Below are 22,575 nucleotides of genomic sequence, written 5' to 3'. Positions count from 1 at the left end.
AAAAGACCTCTAATCCCGTGATATTGTTTTATGACTCAGGCACAGCAACGGAAAGATAGATGACATTGTGAGCATAAGAAAACTATCACTTAATTTAGTTACAGATTCTAATAACTACATGCTCCATTTAATAATCACCCTTTTGTTTATTCCATACTTAGATTTAAATTGTTTCATCTAATATGAAACAGAGATTATACTTTTATCCGAGACGTGTGAACTAGCCCCAACAACGGCCTCGTTGAGGAACACATCATTAAGAGGGCCACCGCTTAGGTATATACACCTCCATAATCACACTTTAGGAATAATATGCATTTAATTATAACTCATTGATGTACAAATCTTCGGCACACTGCTTGCTCATTAAGTCATCAACTATATATATATGGTCGTTGAGTCGATAATATATGCATCTCTGATCTCTCTTGAGTCTTGTGAGAGAAAATGGGAGCTCTTGATTCTCTCTCTGAATACATCTCCGACTACTTCCACGTCTCCCGAAAAAGAAGGAAGCGTAAAGTCAAGCAGGTCATATATGTTTATAATGATGCTACTCAAAATGTTTCTTATCTATTCAAAGCCTAATATTTTACTTTTTCTAGCTTTACTTAACATTTTCTTATTTTGGTGGCAGACGGTGAATATAAAGGTGAAGATGGACTGCGACGGCTGCGAACGCAGAGTCAAGAACGCTGTTTCCTCCATGAAAGGTTCCAATTTCCAGCTCCTGCTAGCTCCGAAGATCATAAATAATTTATTTGCCTTCATATTTAATTCTTTAATTCCATAATACCTAATTAAACACCAAAACCATTTCTATATATAATTTATGAAAACAAGCCATTGAAATGAATCTAATAATGGCGTAGGGGTTGAAACGGTGGAGCTGAACAGGAAGATACACAAAGTGACGGTGAGTGGGTACGTGGAGCCGAAGAAGGTGTTGAAGAGAGTCGAAAGGACAGGGAAAAAGGCGGAGATGTGGCCGTACGTTCCTTACAACGTGGTGGCATATCCATATGCAGTCGGAGTTTACGACAAAAAAGCTCCGGCCGGTTATGTGAGGAAGTCTGAGCAGTCTCAGCCGTTGCCTGGAGCTCCAGACGACGTGATCATGTCTCTTTTTAGCGACGAGAACCCCAACGCTTGCACCGTTATGTAATAAATAAAGTATCATTGTAATATTACTATCCACCGCACATACTTAACGTTTTACTTCTTTTCTTTTTTCTCTTCTGGTAATAATATGCATAGAGGAAGAAGCAAGTAGTGTTTTCATTTTTGTGTTGTATCATTAGGGCTCTGGTTTGCCTTTTCTGTCATCATTAGGTTTTAGAGTTTTCTTTTACCAGTTACGCTATTCTAACTAAAATAAAAATAAGTAATAATAAGTAATAATTAAAAAATTATTGGTAATTTCGAAAATCCTTATTAATTTTGCTGTTTAATGTTGTGAAATCTGAATCATAATATTAAAGTAGATCTCGATCCGCGCAACCACGCTAGTTTTTGTTTTTATTTATTTTTATACAAAAATTTTGTTTTTAATTTTAAATTAGTATATATTATAATATATGTGTCTATCAATTTTTAAAATAGATTGTTTACGGTATATTTTTTTCATTGAATAGATTGTTTTAAACATTCACATGTATTTGTATCTTCTTCTATATATATATTTTCGAATTATTATTTCATTATTAAAATCGTAACTATATATATAAAGATTAGTAAAATATTGTTTTATTGTCATATTCAAAGATATTGTAACATTTCACAAATTTAGAAAGTTTTTTAAAAATTAAACTTTTCGCTTCATAGATTTATATTATCGAGTAAATAATTAAACATTTAGTTTTGTTTAATTTTTAAAATAAGCTATATAGTTTAAAATTTGTTTTCATTGGTTTAAGGTAGTAAAGATTAATCATTGTTAGATAATATGATTTTTGTTATTTAAAAAAAAAATCTTTATAGTTTTAAAAGTTAACATCGACAAATATTTAAATATTTAACATATGGAGATATATTATTACAGCATTAAATTATATCTATAAATCCAATGAATCGTCTATTCTTTAAATCCAATTATTGATAGCTCAATAAAAATTTCTGGTAGGCCCAAAATTTAATTGATAAGATTACAGATTAAATGTAACATGACTTTATAGAAATAGGTCCATTAGGTCCATTTTTTAAAAAATCACACATGAATCAAAGTTGTGGCATCTGTTTTAATATATAAGATTTATATTTAAAATGAAAAGATATCATGATTAATTAAAGTAGTTACAAAGATTTTATACATGTATCATATCGTCTACTAATGTTAATCCATCTTACAAACATATTATATATTTTTTTAACATAAATATTTTATAATTATGAAAATAAAATATATAAATTTATCAATGTAATACAATTTTATCATATTTAGCTCAATATAATATTTTTTAATATGCCCCTGATTTTTCCAATTAATTACAAACATTTTCTTTACCTTTTTCGATTGTTTTTAATGGTTTTCGGAAATTAAAAACCCAACAAATTAGAAAGTAGTATGTTTCTGTCCAGCTAAACAAAACAGCCCAATAATTTAAACAATTTATCCATCGTTTTTTAAGCTCATTTCGTGTATGTTTATTAACTCATTCATATTCGTTTGTGTTCTAACCCTATACCCTAAAACTCTATTCAAACCCTAACTCTATCCAAACCCTATTAACACCAACAAAAACCCGTTGTCCAAAAAACTATACCAAATATATTGTAGTTTATTATAATGCCTATGTCTTATTTAAAATTTTCTTATATGAAGTTGCCGAAATATATTAAATATTATCTTTCAATAATATTAATTATACTATAATAGTATAGGGTTAGCATATTTCAAAATCATTGGTTTTCAACGTTATTGACCTTTTAAACAGCCAATAATATTTAAATAATTAAATATTTATATTTACCAAATTTGGTATATAAATATAAATATAAAACGCAATAAATAGAAACTCATAGCTTTTCGGATTCAAATCAAATAAATTTCAAGAATATTCTCTATAACATCCATTTTCGTAATTGCTACATACAATAAATTCAAAAGATAATATATAGAAATAAGATTTTCCGATTTAACTAAATTAACTTAATGAACACACAGAGAATATATTATGTTTGACATGGTAACTGAATTTTTCGAATACTAATCTTAAAAGATAGAGATATTCGATAATAAAGAGAAGATTCCCCAACTTTCTCTCCAAGTTTCTCCTAAAACCTAAGCATTCTCTTTTGTTGGTTTTAGGATACTTAAACCCGTTTTGGGTTGGGTTATAGAAAACAAAATTTGGTCGTTGATTTGTAAGCCCAATTTACCAGCAACCCTTCATGTAATTTTTGATCCTATAGGGTTTAAATCTCAATTTTACTTTTTTATATTCGTTAACATAAACATGGATAATTTTGTTCTTATTAAAAATGGTTATTTTTATGAATTAATTTTAAAATGGTTCTTATTTTGTATTATAAATGTTAATTTTAAAATAAAAAATCTTGATAGTTTTCGGGAAGTTATATTATATATTGTAAGAGTTTTAAATATAATTTATTTTCATTATTAAAATCAACTTCAATATAAATAGATTTATAAAAGATAAGAAATATTACTATGTAAGATACGGATTTCTCAATACAACGAAATCACAAGAATATTATATGTTAAATATTTAAATTTAGCCGATTTTGTTCTAAAAATAAAAAAATGTGATTTTTAACTGTATTATCCAAATAACAGGTACCGAACCAACACCAAATTAAACTCGAAAGTTTATCGAGTTTTTAATATTTTTATCCCAATCAAACTGAGAACTAAACTAATTAATCCGAAACCAAACCCAAATTCACAAATAATCGAACGGTCCCTATATTTTTAATTTGAAAATAAACAAAATCACAACTGAAACCGAAAACAAAAAAAATAACAAATTACAGTCGAACTGAAAATTGAAAACACGTGCCTAAACATATTAGTGAACAAATAGATGGATTAATAAAACTTTCAATGAAAAATATCATGCGCTTTCAAAGCGCATATCAAAATCTAGTACCTCACTTAAAACAAACATTTGTTTTATTCTTAGAATGTTCTAAACGAATATCCCGAGAAAAACAGATTTCAAAAGTTTACAAATTTACGTCCCTTAGATTGAAGCTCAAAGCCCCACGAAAACTTAAACACTTTCTATGGCAAGTTACAACAGGATACCTAGCGACGGCGAAGCAACTTAAAGAGAGACATTGTGCTAATGAAAGTATATGCGTTCGATGCGGTGATGAAAATGAATCTATCAATCACACAATCTTTGAGTGCCCACCGGCCCTACAATGTTGGGCTCTATCTGGGACTGTTCCCGAGTAACTCTCTATACTCAAACATAGACTTCTTGTTATTTCGTGCTAAAGAAACTGGAGTGAGGTCAGAGGTACTGGCCGCATTCCCATGGATCGCTTGATATATCTGGAAAGCGCGTAACGAGAAGATCTTCAAAGACAAGAATATCACGCCGTTGGACTCACTGCAACTCGCGGTTAAAGAAGCAGAGAGTTGGACACTAGCGCAGAGAATACCGGAAGACACGGAGGGTGAGAGGGACGAACAACGAAGAACACGACACAGTACTAGTATACAAGAGCTTCCCGCAGCTAGATGGAGATGTCAAACTGATGCATCTTGGATAATCGAAAGAGACAGAGTCGGGATGGGCTTCGTACTGCTGGAGGACGACATACCGATTCTATTTGGAGCACATGGACTAAGTGTCGCCGTATCTCCACTCCACGCCGAAGCCGAAGGGTTACTGTGGACGATGCAGGAAGTTCTGAGGCAAGGAACCAGAGCGGTACGTTTTGAGTCTGATTGTGAACAACTAATCAAGCTGATAAGGGATGACGAAGATTGGCCTGCAATGGCATCTGAACTAGACGAGATCAAAGCTTTATCGGCTGAGTTTATTGACTTCTCCATAGCATACATTCCAAGATCTGCGAACATCCGTGCAGACTCTCTAGCCAAAGGGGGAAGATCACGCGTTTTCGGATCATCGTTCATCAACTGTTTTGCACCAAGTTGGCTAGCTCCAGACGCTGGCCAAGAGGTTGCTAACTAGTTTCGTATAAGTTTTATTTCCGATGTCAAAAAAAAAAAAATTGAGAGCACATATCTGGCAAGTAGGGATGTGCATTCGTTCTCTGGCTCGTTTACTTTCGAGTTTTTGTGTTTTTTTCAGAATTGAAAATTGGGTCAAACTTAGGGGTGGGCATATCGGTTTAGTTTCGGGTTCGGTTTGGGTTCGGTTTGGTTTGGTTAATTTGGGTTTTATAAAACTCAACCCAATTAAAACCAAAGTAGCTTTGGTTTGGGTTCGGTTTGGGTTTAGTTTGGTTCGGTTTGGTTTAGATTTAGTTTGGTTCTTTAAAAATCTATGAAACAAAAAACAATTTAAAGCTCGATGACAAAACTCTTAACCACGTCAAAGGAAGAAATATATAATAAGCAAAGAGCAGACTATTTGTAATCTAATTAGCGTAACAAAGACTTGTAAGCACTCCAAAACATATTAACTAAAAGACTATTTGCATCTACTTTTTTGTTTTTATTGATCCTATAATAACTTTATTACATAATTTAGCGAATGAAAATTGGAGAAGATGAACGAAACGAGATGGCTATGATTTAGATGCTTATAGTTTTTAGGTTTTGTTTTCAGTACAATATTAGGATTATTTGAATCATATTTGGATTATTTTAAAAATATAAGGAAGTTAAGAAAATATGGAAAACGAAACTTTTAACTAAAATTTATAATATGTTACTATATATATATATTGGATTATTGGTTTGGTTCAGTTTGGTTCGGTTTGAACCCAAACCAAACCAAACCATGCAGGTTGAGTAAAACATGAACCAATTGGGTTATGTAAAGAGCACAGTTTGGTTTGGATCGGTTTAACTTCGGTTGGTTTGGTTTGGATCAGTTCGGTTTGGTTTTTTTGCCCACCCCTAGTCAAACTATAGCCAGATTATATTTCATTTCTCGTTCTAGTTTGAAAATTTTCAATTGAGTACAGATTCATATCAAGGTTTATAAATTTTTATTAGTAATAAAAAAAAATGATTAATATTTTTACCAAAAGAAGAAAAACTAAATGATTAGTATTTGCAGATTTTAGTATGTTTAACTGCATTTGTGTATGTATGGTTTTTATTCATTTGGTTTACTTATTTTGGCTGCATAGAATTCTGGTTTGGTTTGGATATTTTTGGTATTGGTCCTTTTCTATTGGGCCAACATACAAAGTAGAATGTAGTAGACTAGCATGACAGCATGACAGCATGACAGCATGACCTCGGGGCATTCTTTTGTTATACACAAGTAACAACAGTCAAATTTTATTCTACCTATTATAAAATATCTCTAACATATCTATGCAATTCTATGATAGCATTTAGAAACAAATCTATTCTAACACAATTCTATTTATTTTAATAAAAATTGCTATTTTTTATAAATAGAGGAAGAAATAACAATTCTTTGTTTTCTACTATATAGTTAGAAAATGTCATTTTAGAAAATACATTAGAATACACTTCATCTCAATTAAACAGTTCTTCTATTAAAAAACAAAATAGCAAAATATATTAAATAATCTAAAGTCTAAGATAGCCAAATTAAAAAAAAAATTCTTGTTCTTCTTATATTTCAGTTATGGTTTACATATTTGTTGGTTATATTTATATTGAGAACCGACAAATGTTCAAATACTTACAAAATTGGATTTGGTTCAATTATTTAATTCTCAAATTTATATAAAATAATCCGATTATTCAAAAAGTATTCGAAATATTCATAAGTTTTATAAAGTAGCATATTCTATCTCAAAAGTAATCTTGAGTTTTGCTGATTTTGTGAAACTCAAGACTTCATAATATCAATGAAATCTTCGAATGACAAAATAAAAAATGGGCTTATTTGCCATATAATCAAAACAAAATGAAAATTAGATTTTGGTAGAGAAAGTAGAGAGAGATAATAAAAGAAGATAGGAGAGGGAGAAATTTTGGTTAGTCAGTGTATTTATGTTTTTTTTGTTGTATTAGGATCCAATTTCTCATAAAAAAATTAACGAAAAATAAAAAAAAAACTTGATTTTAGGGCATCTAAAAAAACTCTGTATTTTAGAGTTTTCAAAATTCTATATTCGAAGTTTCATCGTGTTCTTTTCAAAAATCAAAACTTCAAAATTAATTTCAAAATTATTTGTATTTTACACTATGGTTTTTATATTTATCATAATTAATATAAATCTATAAAACTTTTATAAATAACTAGTACATACATAAAATATTACAGTAATATTAATTAATAAAATCTTACACTAAAATATAAAATTATAAATATAAATAGATAATTAAATATTAAACTACAAGCAAAATATCACATTATTCCATAGAATTATTTCTTTAATGCTTCATCTTTGGTTACACAAAATTGTTTTGAAAAATATATTAAAGATTTTGGAGGTTCCAGAGCATATTTACTATACTATTAGTATTGTTGTAATATTTAAATTTATTTAATAATTAGTTTTTCATGTATCTTTAAAAAAAATGTTTATTAATTTTTTTTTGTAATATTTTCATTGTCTAATTCTAGTTTTAAAATATTATAAATCTTATTTAATTTTATATGTAAAATTTGTATTTACAAAAATAAAAGTTAAATATTTATGATATACAAAAGTTTTAAAGATTAAAACGATAAATGAGAAAATACTTAATAATCATAAATGTAATATGTAATTAATTATAAAGATCAAAATACAAATACAAAGATAAAATTTCAAATCTAGAGTTTTGAGGAGTGATTCAAATTTGAAGTTTTAAAATTATTTTTTGGAAAGCAAAAAACTCTATATTTAAAGTTATAGAATTTTTTTTTTGATACTTTTAGAACACACAAATATTCAACACTCTTAGAAGAATACAAATAGTATTATTATAGTGTTTCAGTTCTCCTGAAGAACTAATAGATTATTGTTCTAGTACTCAAAATTACAAATTTTGGTACTTAGACCATAATTAACTTCAGTATCTTAACTGGGGTTCTTAGATTCATCTAAGAGACGGTTATTAACTTTTTTTAGATTTTAACTTAGAAAAACTAAAAATCGTCTATTAAATAAGAGATATAAAAACCGTCTATTAACCGAAAAATGTATTAAAAAAAAGTCAAATTATGAATAAGAATCCGGACTAAGAGACCAGAGTTAATTATGCTCCTACCACTTAGCACCCGGCCGTTATAATATACACTAACCACATTAACATATCCGCTTAAGCAGATCGTTACTATAAAACATTCTGCCTATTCGAATCTGAAAAACTTAGTGGAGTTAATCGAAAGAACCTTAACCTGCATATCCTGACTATTAGTAGTAGATTTAGCCACCCGTCCACACATGAGACTCGGTTGAAAGAAACTTTACTCTCTTTTTTTTTTGTAACAGAAAGAAACTTTACTCTATTTCACCATTTCTCTTGAAAAATATCCCCAGACAAAATTCTTCAAGATAAATGATTTAATATTTAGCCAAAATTAATTTAATTAAATAAAAATGAATAATACAAATGGTCATCTTTATATGAATAATTCAAATGTCATTTTTTTATTTGAATAATACAAACGGTCATCCAGAGTCTTCTTAATATACTTGAATGAGAATCATGTACTAAATTTATATACAATTTTAATCAAATAATTTAACATTTTACCAAAAAAAAGATTAATCAAATTAGAGCAAAAAAAATTCAAAATTTTACAATGGGACTATAATCTTTAACTACTGATACTAGTATAATTGAAACTTACCACATTGTAGCTTTTGAACTTCTTCCACAAAAATCTATTTTAAATTTTGCATAGGAATCTGAAAAAATCAAACTGTCTTGAAAACAAGGAAAAAAATCTAAAATCATTATACACAAAATAAACCGAGAAAGTTTTTAATTGTGGTTATATTCGTTACACATATATGACATATATACCAAAAACCCCATTAGACTTTACATATACAAAACAAATTCGAAGACTCAAGAGTCTTAAAGCAAAGGGCAATAAAGCTATCACACACCACACCTTCAAATGTATAAATACACAAAATACCAAAGGACTTGTTCAACTTCTCTTCTCAACTTTTAGACTTTTCTTCCAACATATTTACACAACTAGTGAAGAAAAACAAAGACATGGGGTTTGTGCTTTCTCGGAAAACGATGACCAGAGTGATGTTGCTGCTCATCGTAACAATGACTTGGTTCGTGGCCGGAGACGCAGGAGGTACGAAGCCAGAGGAACGACTGTTCAATATTGAGAAGCTAGAGATGTTCGTGGATAAGCTTCCTCATATTCCCACTCTTCATGGCTTCCACATCGTCAATGGCGTCCTCAAACCCAAATCTCTTCAAATCGGCATGTTCTTCAAGAAATGGGTATTTTCTTTTTTATTTCTTTCCTTTTTCTTGTTTTTCCTGACGCTATTTTTAGTATTGTTATTAAATTTGATTTACTGTCAAGTCTTTCGTGGGAAACCAGATCATCTCCATTTATGTCGTGAGGCTATAATGGCCAAATTATTTAGATGGAATATACATCCACCATTCAGTGATAAACATCTGTATTACATGCAAGAAAAAGGCTAGTTATTTTGAATTTGAACCGACAAAATTAAAAACATGGAAATCATAGAGATTAGTGACGCTAATCACTTTTTAGTTGGATACGGCTCTTCGTTGATAAAGTAGAATAGATTCGTTTCACTCTTGTCCTCACTTATTTGTTCTCTTGGAAAAATATCTAATACTCCAAGAAATTATTAGTACCGACGAATCAATGCTCTTTCTTTTATGACTAGTCAGATTTAATATTCTAGGTTCTCTCTTGACACTTGTTCTTGATTAATTGTACTATGGCCAACATCAAATAATAAATTCTTTGTTCTTCTTCTTCTTTTCTTTTAGCATAGTATTTTGATTAGAGCTTTAGCAACTTAGTAACCCACTAACCAACCATTGAATAATGATTACCATTCTCCCACTTATGCTTAGCTAATTATGCTCTCATACTTTAAATTATTTAATTAGTTTGCTAATCAGTCAAATGATTTGTATTTTGAATATTTTTACACAACAGAAATTCCACAGAGATTTGCCTGCCACGCCAGTGTTCGCATACGGTGTATCGAAGCACAAGGCAACAGTCCCCGGACCTACAATCGAAGCCGTTTATGGCGTCTCCACCTACGTGACGTGGCGAAATCACCTCCCTTCATCTCACATCCTCCCTTGGGACCCAACAATCTCCCCCGCCATCGCCAAACGCGGCGGCATTCCCACGGTGGTTCACTTGCACGGCGGAATCCACGAACCTTCCAGCGACGGTAACGCTGATTCCTGGTTCACCGCCGGTTTTAAAGAGACCGGAACCAAATGGACTAAACCGACGTACCATTACGTCAACAAGCAACAGCCTGGTAACATGTGGTACCACGACCACGCTGCCGGTTTGACCAGAGTCAACCTTCTCGCCGGTTTGTTAGGTGCTTACATTCTCCGACATAGCTCCGTCGAAACGCCTCTGAAGTTACCTACTGGCCGCGAGTTTGACCGGCCTTTGATCGTGTTTGACCGGAGTTTCCGCAAAGACGGTTCGATTTACATGAACGCGACCGGGAACAACCCGACGATTCATCCGCAGTGGCAGCCGGAGTATTTCGGCGACGCGATCGTCGTGAACGGAAAAGCTTGGCCGAGACTTACCGTCCGCCGCCGCAAGTACCGGTTCAGAATCATAAACGCTAGTAACGCTAGGTTCTTCGGGTTCTTCTTCTCCAACGGTCTCGATTTCATCGTCATCGGTTCGGACTCGGCTTATCTAGCTAAACCGGTTTCGACCAAATCGGTTCTCCTCGCTCCGTCTGAAATCGTTGACGTCGCCGTTGACTTTTCCAAGTCAACGTCGAAGACGGCGATACTAGCCAACAACGCACCTTATCCTTACCCATCGGGAGACCCCGTGACAGACGAGAACAGCAAAGTCATGAAGTTCATAATCAAGCACAAATCAGAAACTGACACGTCATCCATTCCGACAAAGCTGGTCCAATACCCGCACGCTGACGTGTCAAAATCGGTCCGAACGCGTTACATAGCTATGTTCGAGTACGTGTCGAGCGCTGACGAGCCGACACATCTGTACATCAACGGCTTGCCTTATAACGCTCCTGTAACGGAAACTCCAAAAATCGGCACGAGCGAGGTGTGGGAAGTGATTAATTTGACGGAAGATAACCATCCGTTACACATTCACTTGGGACTGTTCAGAGTGTTGGAGCAAACGGCGTTAGTGGAGACTGAGAAGTTCACTGACTGTATGACGGAGAAAAACGACGCCGTGAAGTGCCAGATCAGCAAGTACGCACGTGGGAATAAGACGGCGGTGACGGCACACGAGCGGGGATGGAAAAACGTGTTCAAGATGATGCCGGGACATGTAACGAAGATCCTCGTTAGGTTCTCTTACGTTCACTCCAACGAGTCTTACTCCTTCGACGCCACTCAAGAGCCAGGCTACGTCTACCATTGCCATGTAAGTTAGTTGATTAAAATTAAAATAGTTTAGTTTTCTTAATCCGTTTTCTATGGAAGCTAATTATATATTTTTGATTTTGTAGATATTGGATCACGAAGACAATATGATGATGAGACCTTTTGCGGTGGTCAAGTGATACGATTTTTCAGGAAGATGGATGGGGATACATACGGTTATGTAATTCTACAGAAAACCACTTAGAATTGTGGAATGTGATATGTGCAGTAAGGGAGGTTTTACTCCACAAAGAAAGATATAAATGACTGCATCTTCGAGATATCTTCAATAAAATCTCAAAAATATTGTTTTCGTGTGGAACTTATATTTTGGTGGTGATATAATAACAACTAGGTTAAGATCCGCGCCTTGCGCGGAATCAACATTATATATATATATATATATATATATATTATTTTATGTATTAAATATTTTTACATATTATGAAATAATAAATATATATTAAATAATTAAAAGTCAGTAACTATTAAATATATAATTAAATTGGTGCAAACATATAAATCAATTTTATTAATACAAAAATATTATTTTTTATATTTGATAGGATATGTTATTAAATTTAAATGATACTAACATAGATAATATATTTTAGTATATTTTTAATATTAATATCTATTAAATGATGATTTCTACTCATATAGTTTTTTTTGATCATTTGTATCTTTTATAGAAAAAAATTTAAATTACTGATAACAAAATTTTCATTGTGGGATTAATAGTTTTAGTAATTTATAATTTTTTTAAAAAATAAGTTGTCAATGATCGTTCAAAACTTTTATCAAAAAAATTGTTAAAAGTAAATTTTGAAACTAAAATATTGTATTTTATATGGTTTATAGTTTAATTTAAAACGATATATATTTTAATCTTAATAATTAATTAAATTAGACTTTTTACTTATATAATTTTTGTAATCATTTGTATTTTGTCATAACAAAAATTTTAAACGATGGATCATAAAATTTGAATGTGAGACTTTTAACAGTTTTAGTAATTTATAGCCGTTTGTAAAATTCAAAATATAACATATACATAAAAATCTAATTTTTTATTATATGGTTATTGTGGTTGTTTAATTTATTTTATAGCTTAAAATTAAACAAATATGATAGAAGATACACTATTTTTTATCAAATCTTTATTATTCAAAATCATTAATTGTCATATATACTTTAGCCACATTAGGCAATTCCGTAAATTTTATTTAAGGAAATAATAAAGTACATTAATGATGAATTTATTGTTAGTTTAATAAAAAACTTATTATATAATTAGATGAACCAACATATTTCTCTAATGATTCTAAAAATCATTCTAGTGATGACATGTGGCTACAAAAAGAAATTATAATGCTTCTCAAATAATATATAGGAGATATTAATTAAAAATGTAATTGTCTCCGAGAACAAAATATAACTAAACCCTTAGTCTGGTATCTAAAATGATTTTTTTTAAAGAGACAAGCAACATCAAACCTTAACAATCAAATCTCATTATAAAGTTTTTTTACGTAAAAACTTTCAGTTAAAAGTTTCTTTTTTTTTAAAAAACTTTCAGTTAAAAGTTATCGACGCGTTATGTGAAGACCGCAAGGTAGATGACTTGTAGTCTGTGGAGAAAGATGTTGAAGAACAACTGCATGCCTGATAACGCTCTTCTCAGCACTCTCATCCACTGGCTTTGCAGAGACGGGAGAGTTACAGAAGCGAGGAAGTTGTTGGACGAGTTTGAGAAAGGCTCGATCCCTAGTCTCTTGACGTACAACACGTTGATCTCTGGGATGTGCGAGAAGGGAGAGCTGACGGAGGCGGGTCGGTTATGGGACGACATGGTTGAGAGGAAGTGTAAGCCGAATGCTTTCACGTATAACGTTCTGATCGAAGGCCTGTGCAAGATGGGGAATGTTAAGGAAGGTGTCTTAAAGAGATGCTGGAGAATGGTTGTTTTCCGAATAAAACGAGGTTCTTGATATTGTTCGAGGGGTTGCAGGAGTCAGGGAAAGAAGAGGATGGGGTTAAGATTGTGTCGATGGCTGTTAAGAGCGGGAAAGTTGATAGAGAATGTTGGGAGCTTTTCTTGAGGAAATTTGCTGGTGAGCTAGACAAAGGGGAGGTGGTTCTTAAAGAATTGTTGCAGGGACTCGGATTTGTGATGGTGAATGGGTTTATGCTGATACTGATGGCATTCTCGTCTCTCAGACTGAGTTATCCGTTTAATACAAAAAAGCTTGTCTTCTTCCTTTTGTTGTATTTGATCAGTTTCTAAGAACACCTGAACTTGGTTCCCCCGATGATGTTTACATGATGCTACTGCTCTTTATCTGTTTTAGACCGGTTATGTTACAGTTTTTACAATTTCCGGTTTATTACAGAGCTGAGAACACACAAAAAGTAAAACAAGAATCTAATTACTAATTAATTTACTATGTAACTGGGCTAATAACGATGGGCTTTGACGGGTCCTATAATACATTTAATACGGTTGATATTGGGTAGGTGGTAGCTGGTAAGTGAGAGAGGAGAAGAAGAGGTGAATGATTAAACAAAATCCCTCGTACTCTAACCACCAGTCAATTCAACTGAATGCTCATGTTTCTTCGATCTTATCTGTTTCCTGCACCCACACTTTGTAGTTTGCCCCTTTCTTTCAATTTATCGCGTCTCTCTCAATAATTTGGTATTTCTCTTCAACTTCCGGATATTAGTCAGATATCTATATACCCAATTAATTTTGAGCCACTTACAAAATATCTTCTTATATTCATTATTTTATTTGCTGAAATATCTTTTTTTTTCCTATTTGTTGCTGAAATAATTGGACAAAATATGTACGAGACTAATGAACTGATTTTGTAATTCCGGATATATTTCTACCAATTGTATTTATTTTGCCAGTTCACAATTATTTTTTGTTATATAATAAATTTTTATTCACTGGGTATAATTTTTTTATCAATTCATAATTTTAACAGATATTTTGTATTAATATTTATTGTTATTAATATTTTTTTTTTTCAAAACGGATAACTGATTGAATAAATTTATATTGGTGTAAAGTTCCTAGTAGGGGTGGGCACTTTACCCGATATCCGAAGCGGAATCCGAATCCGATCCGAAAAATTCGAACCGAAATCCGAACCGAAGTAGCAGAATATCCGAACGGGTATTAAATTAGGAGAGATTGGATATCCGAACCCGAACGGGTAATATCCAAACCCGAATGGATATCCGAAAATAACTGAACATACGTATAATTAACTTTATATTTCTAGTTTACATCTCTCATTTATATAGAATATTTATATTGATACTACACATATTTTAAGTTCATATGATATACATACAATTACGGAAAAAATGATTTGCTACTCACTTAAAATGCATTTCAAGCTTTTTATTTCAAGAATTAACAAAAACTTACATCAAAAATTTAAAAACAATAACCAAATTAATGTCTTTTTAGTTTCAAAATGTTATGTCGAAATCTATTAACCATTCAATCTATTAAAAATAAAAAAATTAGTTAAGTGAAAGTTATATTTTTAAATACAAGAAATTTGAGAAATGAAAATTTAATTTTGTTTTTTCAAAATCTAAATATCCGAACTCGATCCGAAATAACCGAACCCGAACTAAAAATATCCGAACCCGACCCGAAGTACAGAAATACCCGAACGGGTTCTACACCTCTATAACTGAAATATCCGAAAATCTGAAATACCCGACCCGAACCCGAACGGATAGCCGAACGCCCACCCCTAGTTCCTATTTCACAAAGTTATCTGTCTGGGTAAAGATCTTTTTTCTACACTATCAAAACCATATATAGTTTGCCAGAAAGTATGTACCTGTTAAAAATATGGATTAGAGAGAGGTTTGGATTGGAATGATGTAGGTAAGGCATATTAAATGCAAGCTCTTTCCACATTTATGATTCCACGGGTCAGTGGAAGCATCACCGTGGTGGTTATGTCTATTAGAATTGAATAAGTGTGGTAAATGTGTTCTGCTTCTTCTTCCTCGTCCAACTATTATTGATTTGACCATGCACGCTTCTCTCAACCCACCGGTCCAAGTCAAACTTCTATCCATGTAGCTATCATCCCCTATATATCAATTGCTTCTCGTAAACAACCTCACAATCAATCAACTAACAATAGAAACCTACCAGTCTCTCCTTTGAAGAAGACATGAACAAAATTAGCCACGGCGCTCTATCTCGGCCTTCCGGTAACGTTTCTTGTTCAATATTGTTGTATTTGCTTTCATATGACCAAATTCTTCATAATTAAAGATCGGTATAGAAGTCATAGATTACATATATGTACATTTGCACGGGTGAGTTTGCAACAAATGTCGTTTTACTTTGTGAAATTTAATCCCTAATCATGTTTTAGGAATGCTGCACCGTGCCAAGAGGTATAGAGGGAGAAAGTACGCAAAGCCAGAACTTAAACAAAGCAACTTCTCAAAAGACGAGGACGATCTCATCCTCAAGCTTCATGCACTTCTTGGCAATAGGTTTTCATTCTTCTTCTTTAATTCAATTTCGAGCGTTATTATAAAAATATACCGTAATGTGAATGTTTGTTTTTTTTTTTGCAAAAAATAATGTGAATGTTTGTAATAATAAGATTTTGATGGTACGCTTTCAGATGGTCATTGATCGCGGGAAGATTGCCTGGACGAACCGACAACGAAGTAAGGATCCATTGGGAAACTTACTTAGAGAAGAAACTCATGAAAATGGGAATCGATCCAACCAATCATCGTCTCTACCATCACACAAACTACACTTCTAGAAGATACATCAATGCCTCGTATAAGAAACATGAAACCGATATTATTAGTGATCAATCTTCTTCGGTATCGGAATCATGTAATATGACACTATTACCCGTTTCAAGTACCAAATTCTCTAAGGATAATGCTACTGCCGGACATAACTGGTTGCCTGACCTCAACATCGGTCTCGTCCCGATGAAAACCGTGACTTCTTTGCCAGTTTGCTCCCTTCAAGAACCTAGCGAATCCTCTAACCATGGTTCAACGAGTCAAGAAACACTTCTTCTTTTCCGGTGAAGAAATGTACTGTGAGATCAAGGAAAACTCTTAGTCAAAGTATTTGTACACATCTTCACATATACCTACCACTTGATAATAAAATGATTTTTGAAAAATTTAATCCCGAGTTGGACCGGCTGATTTGCATCAGACTCGTTGATCAACTATTCTCTTAATCAAATGTCCGGTTTCTTTTGGTGTGGAACCATTGGTATAAGTAAACCGTTGATAACCCGTGACCGGTTCAATAAAGCCGTAAGATATTAGCTATCAGAGATAAGAAATTGCGGTGCACGTTGAATGGATGCTTTCCACGCCAGTAATGAACTAACTCACTTGAAATGGAGAAGTATGTTCATCTTCTTCCAAAATACACTTCCCTTTATGCAAAAGCAATTTAAGTCTCTCATAGCAAAAAGGAAACAATTTTTTCCTAAGTATAAATTTATTCAGATAAAATGTTTTTACAATATATGTTGTACTTTTATCGAGATTTTTAGAATCTTTTGAAACTTAAAACCAAATAAAAAAGGAATCTATCACTACTAGTATTGAGTTTTTAATTCCTTAATCAATAGACTATTGCTCGATCAACTAACTAATTCTTTACCCTAAAATAAAAACCAAGTAACTATTTTAATTAACCTAATTATAGTTTTTATGAGTATCAAATAAGTATTTCTTGACCCAATAAATAAATTAATTATTTTGATTAATTTGATTTTTTTTTTTTTTTTGCAATATATATGTAGCACGTAGGTATTCTTGCGTTGAAGAACTGAAATAGAATTACATGTTTTCAAACGAAAATAGTGTGCGTAATTATCATTTCAAATTAAACACACTAAAAGTAGAGTGTCTATTAGGAAACACATCTCTGGTAACAGTTTCTTTTTGGTGTCAAGAGAATTTTGGGTAAAAATTTAGACCAAACCTGGAAATAAAATGAGACGATAGAGAGGTCTTTTGACGACAGTGTTTGTATTCACAGTGAATAAATATAGTACTAGATTAAGACCTGTACTTTGCGCAGGATGATCATTATATATATAAATTAATTTATGTATTATATGTTTGTACATATTATGAAATAATAAATATATATTGAATAATTAAAAGTTGGTAACTATTATATATAATTAAATTGGTGCAAACATATCAATCAATTTTATTAATCCAAAAAATATTTTTTTTTCTATTTGATAGGATATATGATTAAATTTAAATGATATTATACATAGTATATTTTTAATATTAATGTATTAAATGATGCTTTCTACTCATATGGTTTTTTTTATCATTTGTATAATTTATAGCAAAAATTTAAATTACTGATAACAAAATTTTTATTCTGGGATTAATAGTTTTAGTAATTTATATTTTTTAAAAAAGTTAAGTTGTTAATGTTTGTTCAAAACTTTTATCAAAAAAATTGTTCAAAGTAAATTTTGAAATTAAAATATTTATGTATTTTATATGGTATATAGTTTAATTTAAAACGATATATATATATATATATATATATATATCTTTTATTCTTAATAATTAATTAAATTAGAATTTTTAGTTATATTAGTTTGTAATCATTTGTATTTTGTCATAAAAATATTTTAAACCATGGATCACAAAATTTGAATGTGAGATTTTTAACAGTCTTAGTAATTTATAGTTGTTTTTAAAAAATCAAAATATAACATATACAGAAAAATATAAATTTTATTATATGGTTAATGTGGTTACTTAATTTATTTTAATAATTTAAAATTAAACAATATGATAGAAGATACACTATTTTTTATCAAATCTTTATTATTCAAAATCATTAATTATCATATATATTTTAGTCACATTAGACAATTCCGTAACTTTTATTTAAAGAAATAATAAAGAACATTGATAATGAATTTAATAAAAAACTTATTATATAATTAGATGGATAAGATTCTAAGAATCATCTTAGTGATCACTAAACATGTGGCTACAAAAATAAGTTATAATGTTTCTCAATTAATATATAGAGGATACGATTACAAGTCTCGCAAAAATTGGCTGCTCATAACACAATCTAGATGAACTGATCAGAGTCCTCCCATATGCATAAACGATTAGCAATTGTTGCCCACATAATAAATTTATTATTAAGAATCATAATAGATCCTCAAAAGTCAAAACACTATGACCAAAAGTTCTAGTTTTTTTTTCATTCACTCACAATATTCTGATTATTAGTTATATACGTACTAAAGATATAAAATATCAAATCAACATACTTGATGTCTTAAGCATGGAAACTCTAGAGACACACATAAGCTCCTCTAGTATCACAAACAACAAACTGCAGCGTGTACAGAACCAATCAATTTATTTGGTAAACATTTTTATTTATGATATGGTTGGATTTATTACCTAGTGGCATTATATTTGTGAGGAAATGCTTAATGTAGTCATAGTATGTAGAGATGGCAATCATGGATCTGGACCGCGGGCTTTGATATCTTGCATATTTACATGGTTTTAACCATCATTTCTTGTACATAATGATCATGTAGATTAGGAATTAGGCATCTTTAGGGTCCATTTTGCATACATGAGTCTTTATTAGAGGCTAGAGTGTGCTATGGAGTTCTTGGAGGTGTTTAGAGACATTTGTGGTGAAAAAGGGTGAAAGATTATCATGGATGGAGGTCTTAAAGATCTCTTCTGTTGTTAATATTTTGGGAAGACATATTAAATTGAGTTAGCTTTCCAATGGAAGTGGTTTCAAGTCATTTGGATCTGTATTGGAGGAGTTATGATCGATTTACTGGAGGCATATCAACCATGACGCGGGTTGGACCAACTCGGGTTAGCTTACCCGGGCGGCCTCACCAAAAGCTGGACGAGGAGCTGACGCGGGTTGGACGACGCGGGTTGCGACTGATGACTTCTACCCGAGTCGCGGGTTTTACTTTGGCGATTTTAGACATCTTTTTAGGGTATTTTAGACTTTCTAAAGAAAACCATTAAGTTTTCCAAGGACATATAAATACTCTTGTAATCCCAAAGTTGGGATCTTATCTTATTTTCTATCTAATCACAAAGAACTTTGAGTTGAAAGATCTAATCTTGATCATAATTTCTTATCTTTGTTTGATTATCTTGCTCTCTAATCATGTTTAACCTTGAATCATCCATGGTTTTGGGGTTATTCATGTCTATTAGTGAGTAGACTAATCTTGGATTCATGGACTAGGGTGATTAAGGGTGATTAGAGAAGATCTAGGGTGTTTAATGTTAGATTTACTTGTTTCCTTGCTTGTTGAGGGTTTTCAATGCTATTTTAGTTTTGATCATACTAAAATAGATCTCTAGGCATTTCCTGCCCACAAGGTGTATGATGAAATGCCTGAACCAACTCTTCAATGCTTTTAGCTTGCTTTACCTAAGAGATTAGTTGCTAAAGGAGTTAAGATTGCTATTGGACTTGTTCTCCATTTTTGCTTTAGTAACATTCAACCTAAGAGATTAGATGTTTGAGTTGCTTTACCAAAAGAACATTCATCTAGAGATAGAGCTTGTTTAGCTTAGTGTCTAGGCATAAGGAAAGTGTTTGATTGATACCTTGCCACCCTTAGATTGGATCTACATCACCCGATATCAAATGCCTAACCCCATGAGTCCTCTTGCTTCAAATTGAGAAAGAAAGATCATTACTTTATTGCATTAGCTTATTAGTTCTTAGTTCATACCATCTTTAAAACCGGATCGCACTTAGCTTAAGCATGAACTTGCATTCCCTTTGCTTTAGAATCACCTAGGATTGGTTCGACAATCTTTTATACTACATTGATTTGATCTTGGACCCTTGAAAAGTCCTGCATCAAATTGGCGCCGTTGCCAAATTTCTAAGTTGATTGTTACATTGGGATTTAGTCATTTGCTTGAGACTAAGTCAATTTTTATTTAATTGTGTTATTGCTTCTCTTTGTTCTTCTCCCTTTGCATTTCAGGTGTATGAACACAAGGAGCAAAGGTCCAACAAACCTAGTTCCAAGAGTTGAAGACATTAGAGCACTTGAGAGGGAGATTGCAAGACAGAGAAGAGAAGTAGAGCAACATGCTCGCTTGCAAAGGTTGGGGTTTGATATGGAGAATCCGCCTCAAGATGGTGATGCCCTAAAGGGCATTGATCCAAGAGTTGATCATCTTAGACCACAGCATCCACAGCGCCAAGCTAGAGCCATTGGAGCCTATGATCAACCTCACATTCATGGTCATAGGTTGGAAATCAGAGCACCAGCTGTGGAGAACAACAACTTTGAGATCAAGTCAGGGCTGCTTAACACCAGAGAGAACAACAAGTATCATGGCCTTGCTGCTGAAGACCCTTTTGATCACTTGTACAAGTTTGATAAATATTGTGGCTTGTCCAAGACCAATGGTGTTTCTGAAGATGCCTTCAAGCTCAAGATGTTCCCCTTTTCTTTGGGAGACAAAGCACACCAATGGGAGAAGACTCTTCCAAGTGACTCTATCACAACTTGGAATGAGTGCAAGAGGGCTTTCCTAGAGAAGTTCTTCTCTATCTTAAGGACGGCCAAGATCAGGAATGAGATCTCTAGCTTTCAGCAGAAGAACCTAGAGAGCTTTAGTGAAACTTGGGAGAGGTTCAAGGGCTATTGGTCTCAATGCCCACATCATGGCTTCACCAAGGAGAGTTTGCTCAGTACCTTTTACAGAGGTGCTCTTTCAGAGTTCAGGAGCAGATTAGACACAGCCATCAATGGTTTCTTCTTGGGTAAAACTGAAGAGGATGCAGAGGAGCTGGTGGAGAACATGGCTAAGAGTGACTCAGTCTGCAGTGAGGAGTATGATAGAAGCAACAGAGGTGATGATCGGCACACCAGGAAAGAGCTGAAGTCTCTCCAAGCCAAGTTGGATCTACTTCTTGCAGAAAAGGCTAAGCAGGAGAAGATGAACTTTGTTGGTGACCAGAAACAAGAGGCACCTCCAGTGATCAATGAGGTTGATGGTTTAGAAGGCCAAGAGGAGTTGTGCTTCATCAATGCTCATGGCACATGGTACAAGAAAGAGCCTAACTTTCAGTACCAAAACAATTATCAGCAAAGGCCACTCTACAACAATCAGCAAGGAGGTTACCAAGCCAACCAGTCTCCTCAGACTCAAGGAAGCTCTTCTCAAGCTCAAGCTCCAGATTCAAGTGTGAATTTTATGTTCAAGCAACTCTTGGAATTTCAGGCCAGAAATGAGAAGACCATGATTTATGAGTTCAAGAACATCCATGCAAAGATTGATGGGAACTATTCTGACCTCAACAACAAGTACATGCAACTTGCCTCTCATCTCAAGGCTTTGGAGAGTCAAGTTGCTTCTATGCCTTCATCCTCCAAGCAGCCAATGGGGTCTCTACCAGGGAAACCAGAAAAGAACCCCAAGGAGTCTTGCAATGTTGTCTTCTCCACTACTTCTCCAGAGATTGAGCTGAGTGATCATGAGATGAGGAGGATGAGATTGAAAGACTGGTATTTGGAACTGAGTTTGGGGAAGTTGAGAGATTTGCTGTGGCCACAGCTGAAGCACAGATTGTGAAGGACGCTGCCAGGAAGGTTGAAGCAACGAATCTGCAAAGAGTTGAGCACAAGGATGAGAAACAAGTTGAGAAGAGAGCTGACAACAAGCTGAAAAAGGTTAAGCTAGAGGAAGCCACTGAGGTTGAGCTATCACCCTATGATAAGCTCCCTTTCCCCCAAAGAGTTTTCACCAAAGCTCAGAAGAAGGTGCTCTCC

At 32.8% G+C, this 22,575-nt stretch overlaps 3 protein-coding genes and 1 non-coding gene across 4 annotated transcripts; 3 read left to right on the top strand and 1 right to left on the bottom strand.

Moving 5' to 3' along the window:
* Positions 1 to 96: 96 nt before the first annotated feature.
* Positions 97 to 1,447, top strand: LOC106404831 (heavy metal-associated isoprenylated plant protein 20). Its single transcript, XM_013845495.3, has 3 exons — positions 97 to 531; positions 638 to 713; positions 873 to 1,447. The coding sequence occupies exons 1-3, from the start codon at positions 448 to 450 to the stop codon at positions 1,163 to 1,165; spliced, it is 453 nt and encodes a 150-aa protein (XP_013700949.1). The 5' UTR covers positions 97 to 447; the 3' UTR covers positions 1,166 to 1,447.
* Positions 1,448 to 9,167: 7,720 nt separating this feature from the next.
* Positions 9,168 to 12,017, top strand: LOC106405848 (multicopper oxidase LPR2). Its single transcript, XM_013846401.3, has 3 exons — positions 9,168 to 9,550; positions 10,251 to 11,705; positions 11,791 to 12,017. Exons 1-3 carry the CDS (start codon positions 9,308 to 9,310, stop codon positions 11,842 to 11,844), a joined length of 1,752 nt encoding a protein of 583 aa, XP_013701855.1. The 5' UTR covers positions 9,168 to 9,307; the 3' UTR covers positions 11,845 to 12,017.
* Positions 12,018 to 15,589: 3,572 nt separating this feature from the next.
* LOC106402499 (myb-related protein 308) lies at positions 15,590 to 16,910 on the top strand. The gene is made up of 3 exons (XM_013843251.3): positions 15,590 to 15,955; positions 16,123 to 16,246; positions 16,381 to 16,910. Exons 1-3 carry the CDS (start codon positions 15,916 to 15,918, stop codon positions 16,805 to 16,807), a joined length of 591 nt encoding a protein of 196 aa, XP_013698705.1. The 5' UTR covers positions 15,590 to 15,915; the 3' UTR covers positions 16,808 to 16,910.
* A 4,457-nt stretch (positions 16,911 to 21,367) lies between these two features.
* Positions 21,368 to 21,474, bottom strand: LOC125589536. Its single transcript, XR_007325718.1, has one exon. It is a non-coding gene; the product is annotated as a small nucleolar RNA R71 (small nucleolar RNA).
* Positions 21,475 to 22,575: the final 1,101 nt, after the last annotated feature.

Source organism: Brassica napus, chromosome C6 (genome assembly GCF_020379485.1).
Source record: "Brassica napus cultivar Da-Ae chromosome C6, Da-Ae, whole genome shotgun sequence".
In the NCBI taxonomy this organism is placed as follows: Eukaryota; Viridiplantae; Streptophyta; class Magnoliopsida; order Brassicales; family Brassicaceae; genus Brassica; species Brassica napus.
The sequence above is the reverse complement of the archived record's forward strand: the minus strand, read 5'-3'. Positions and strand labels throughout refer to the sequence as shown.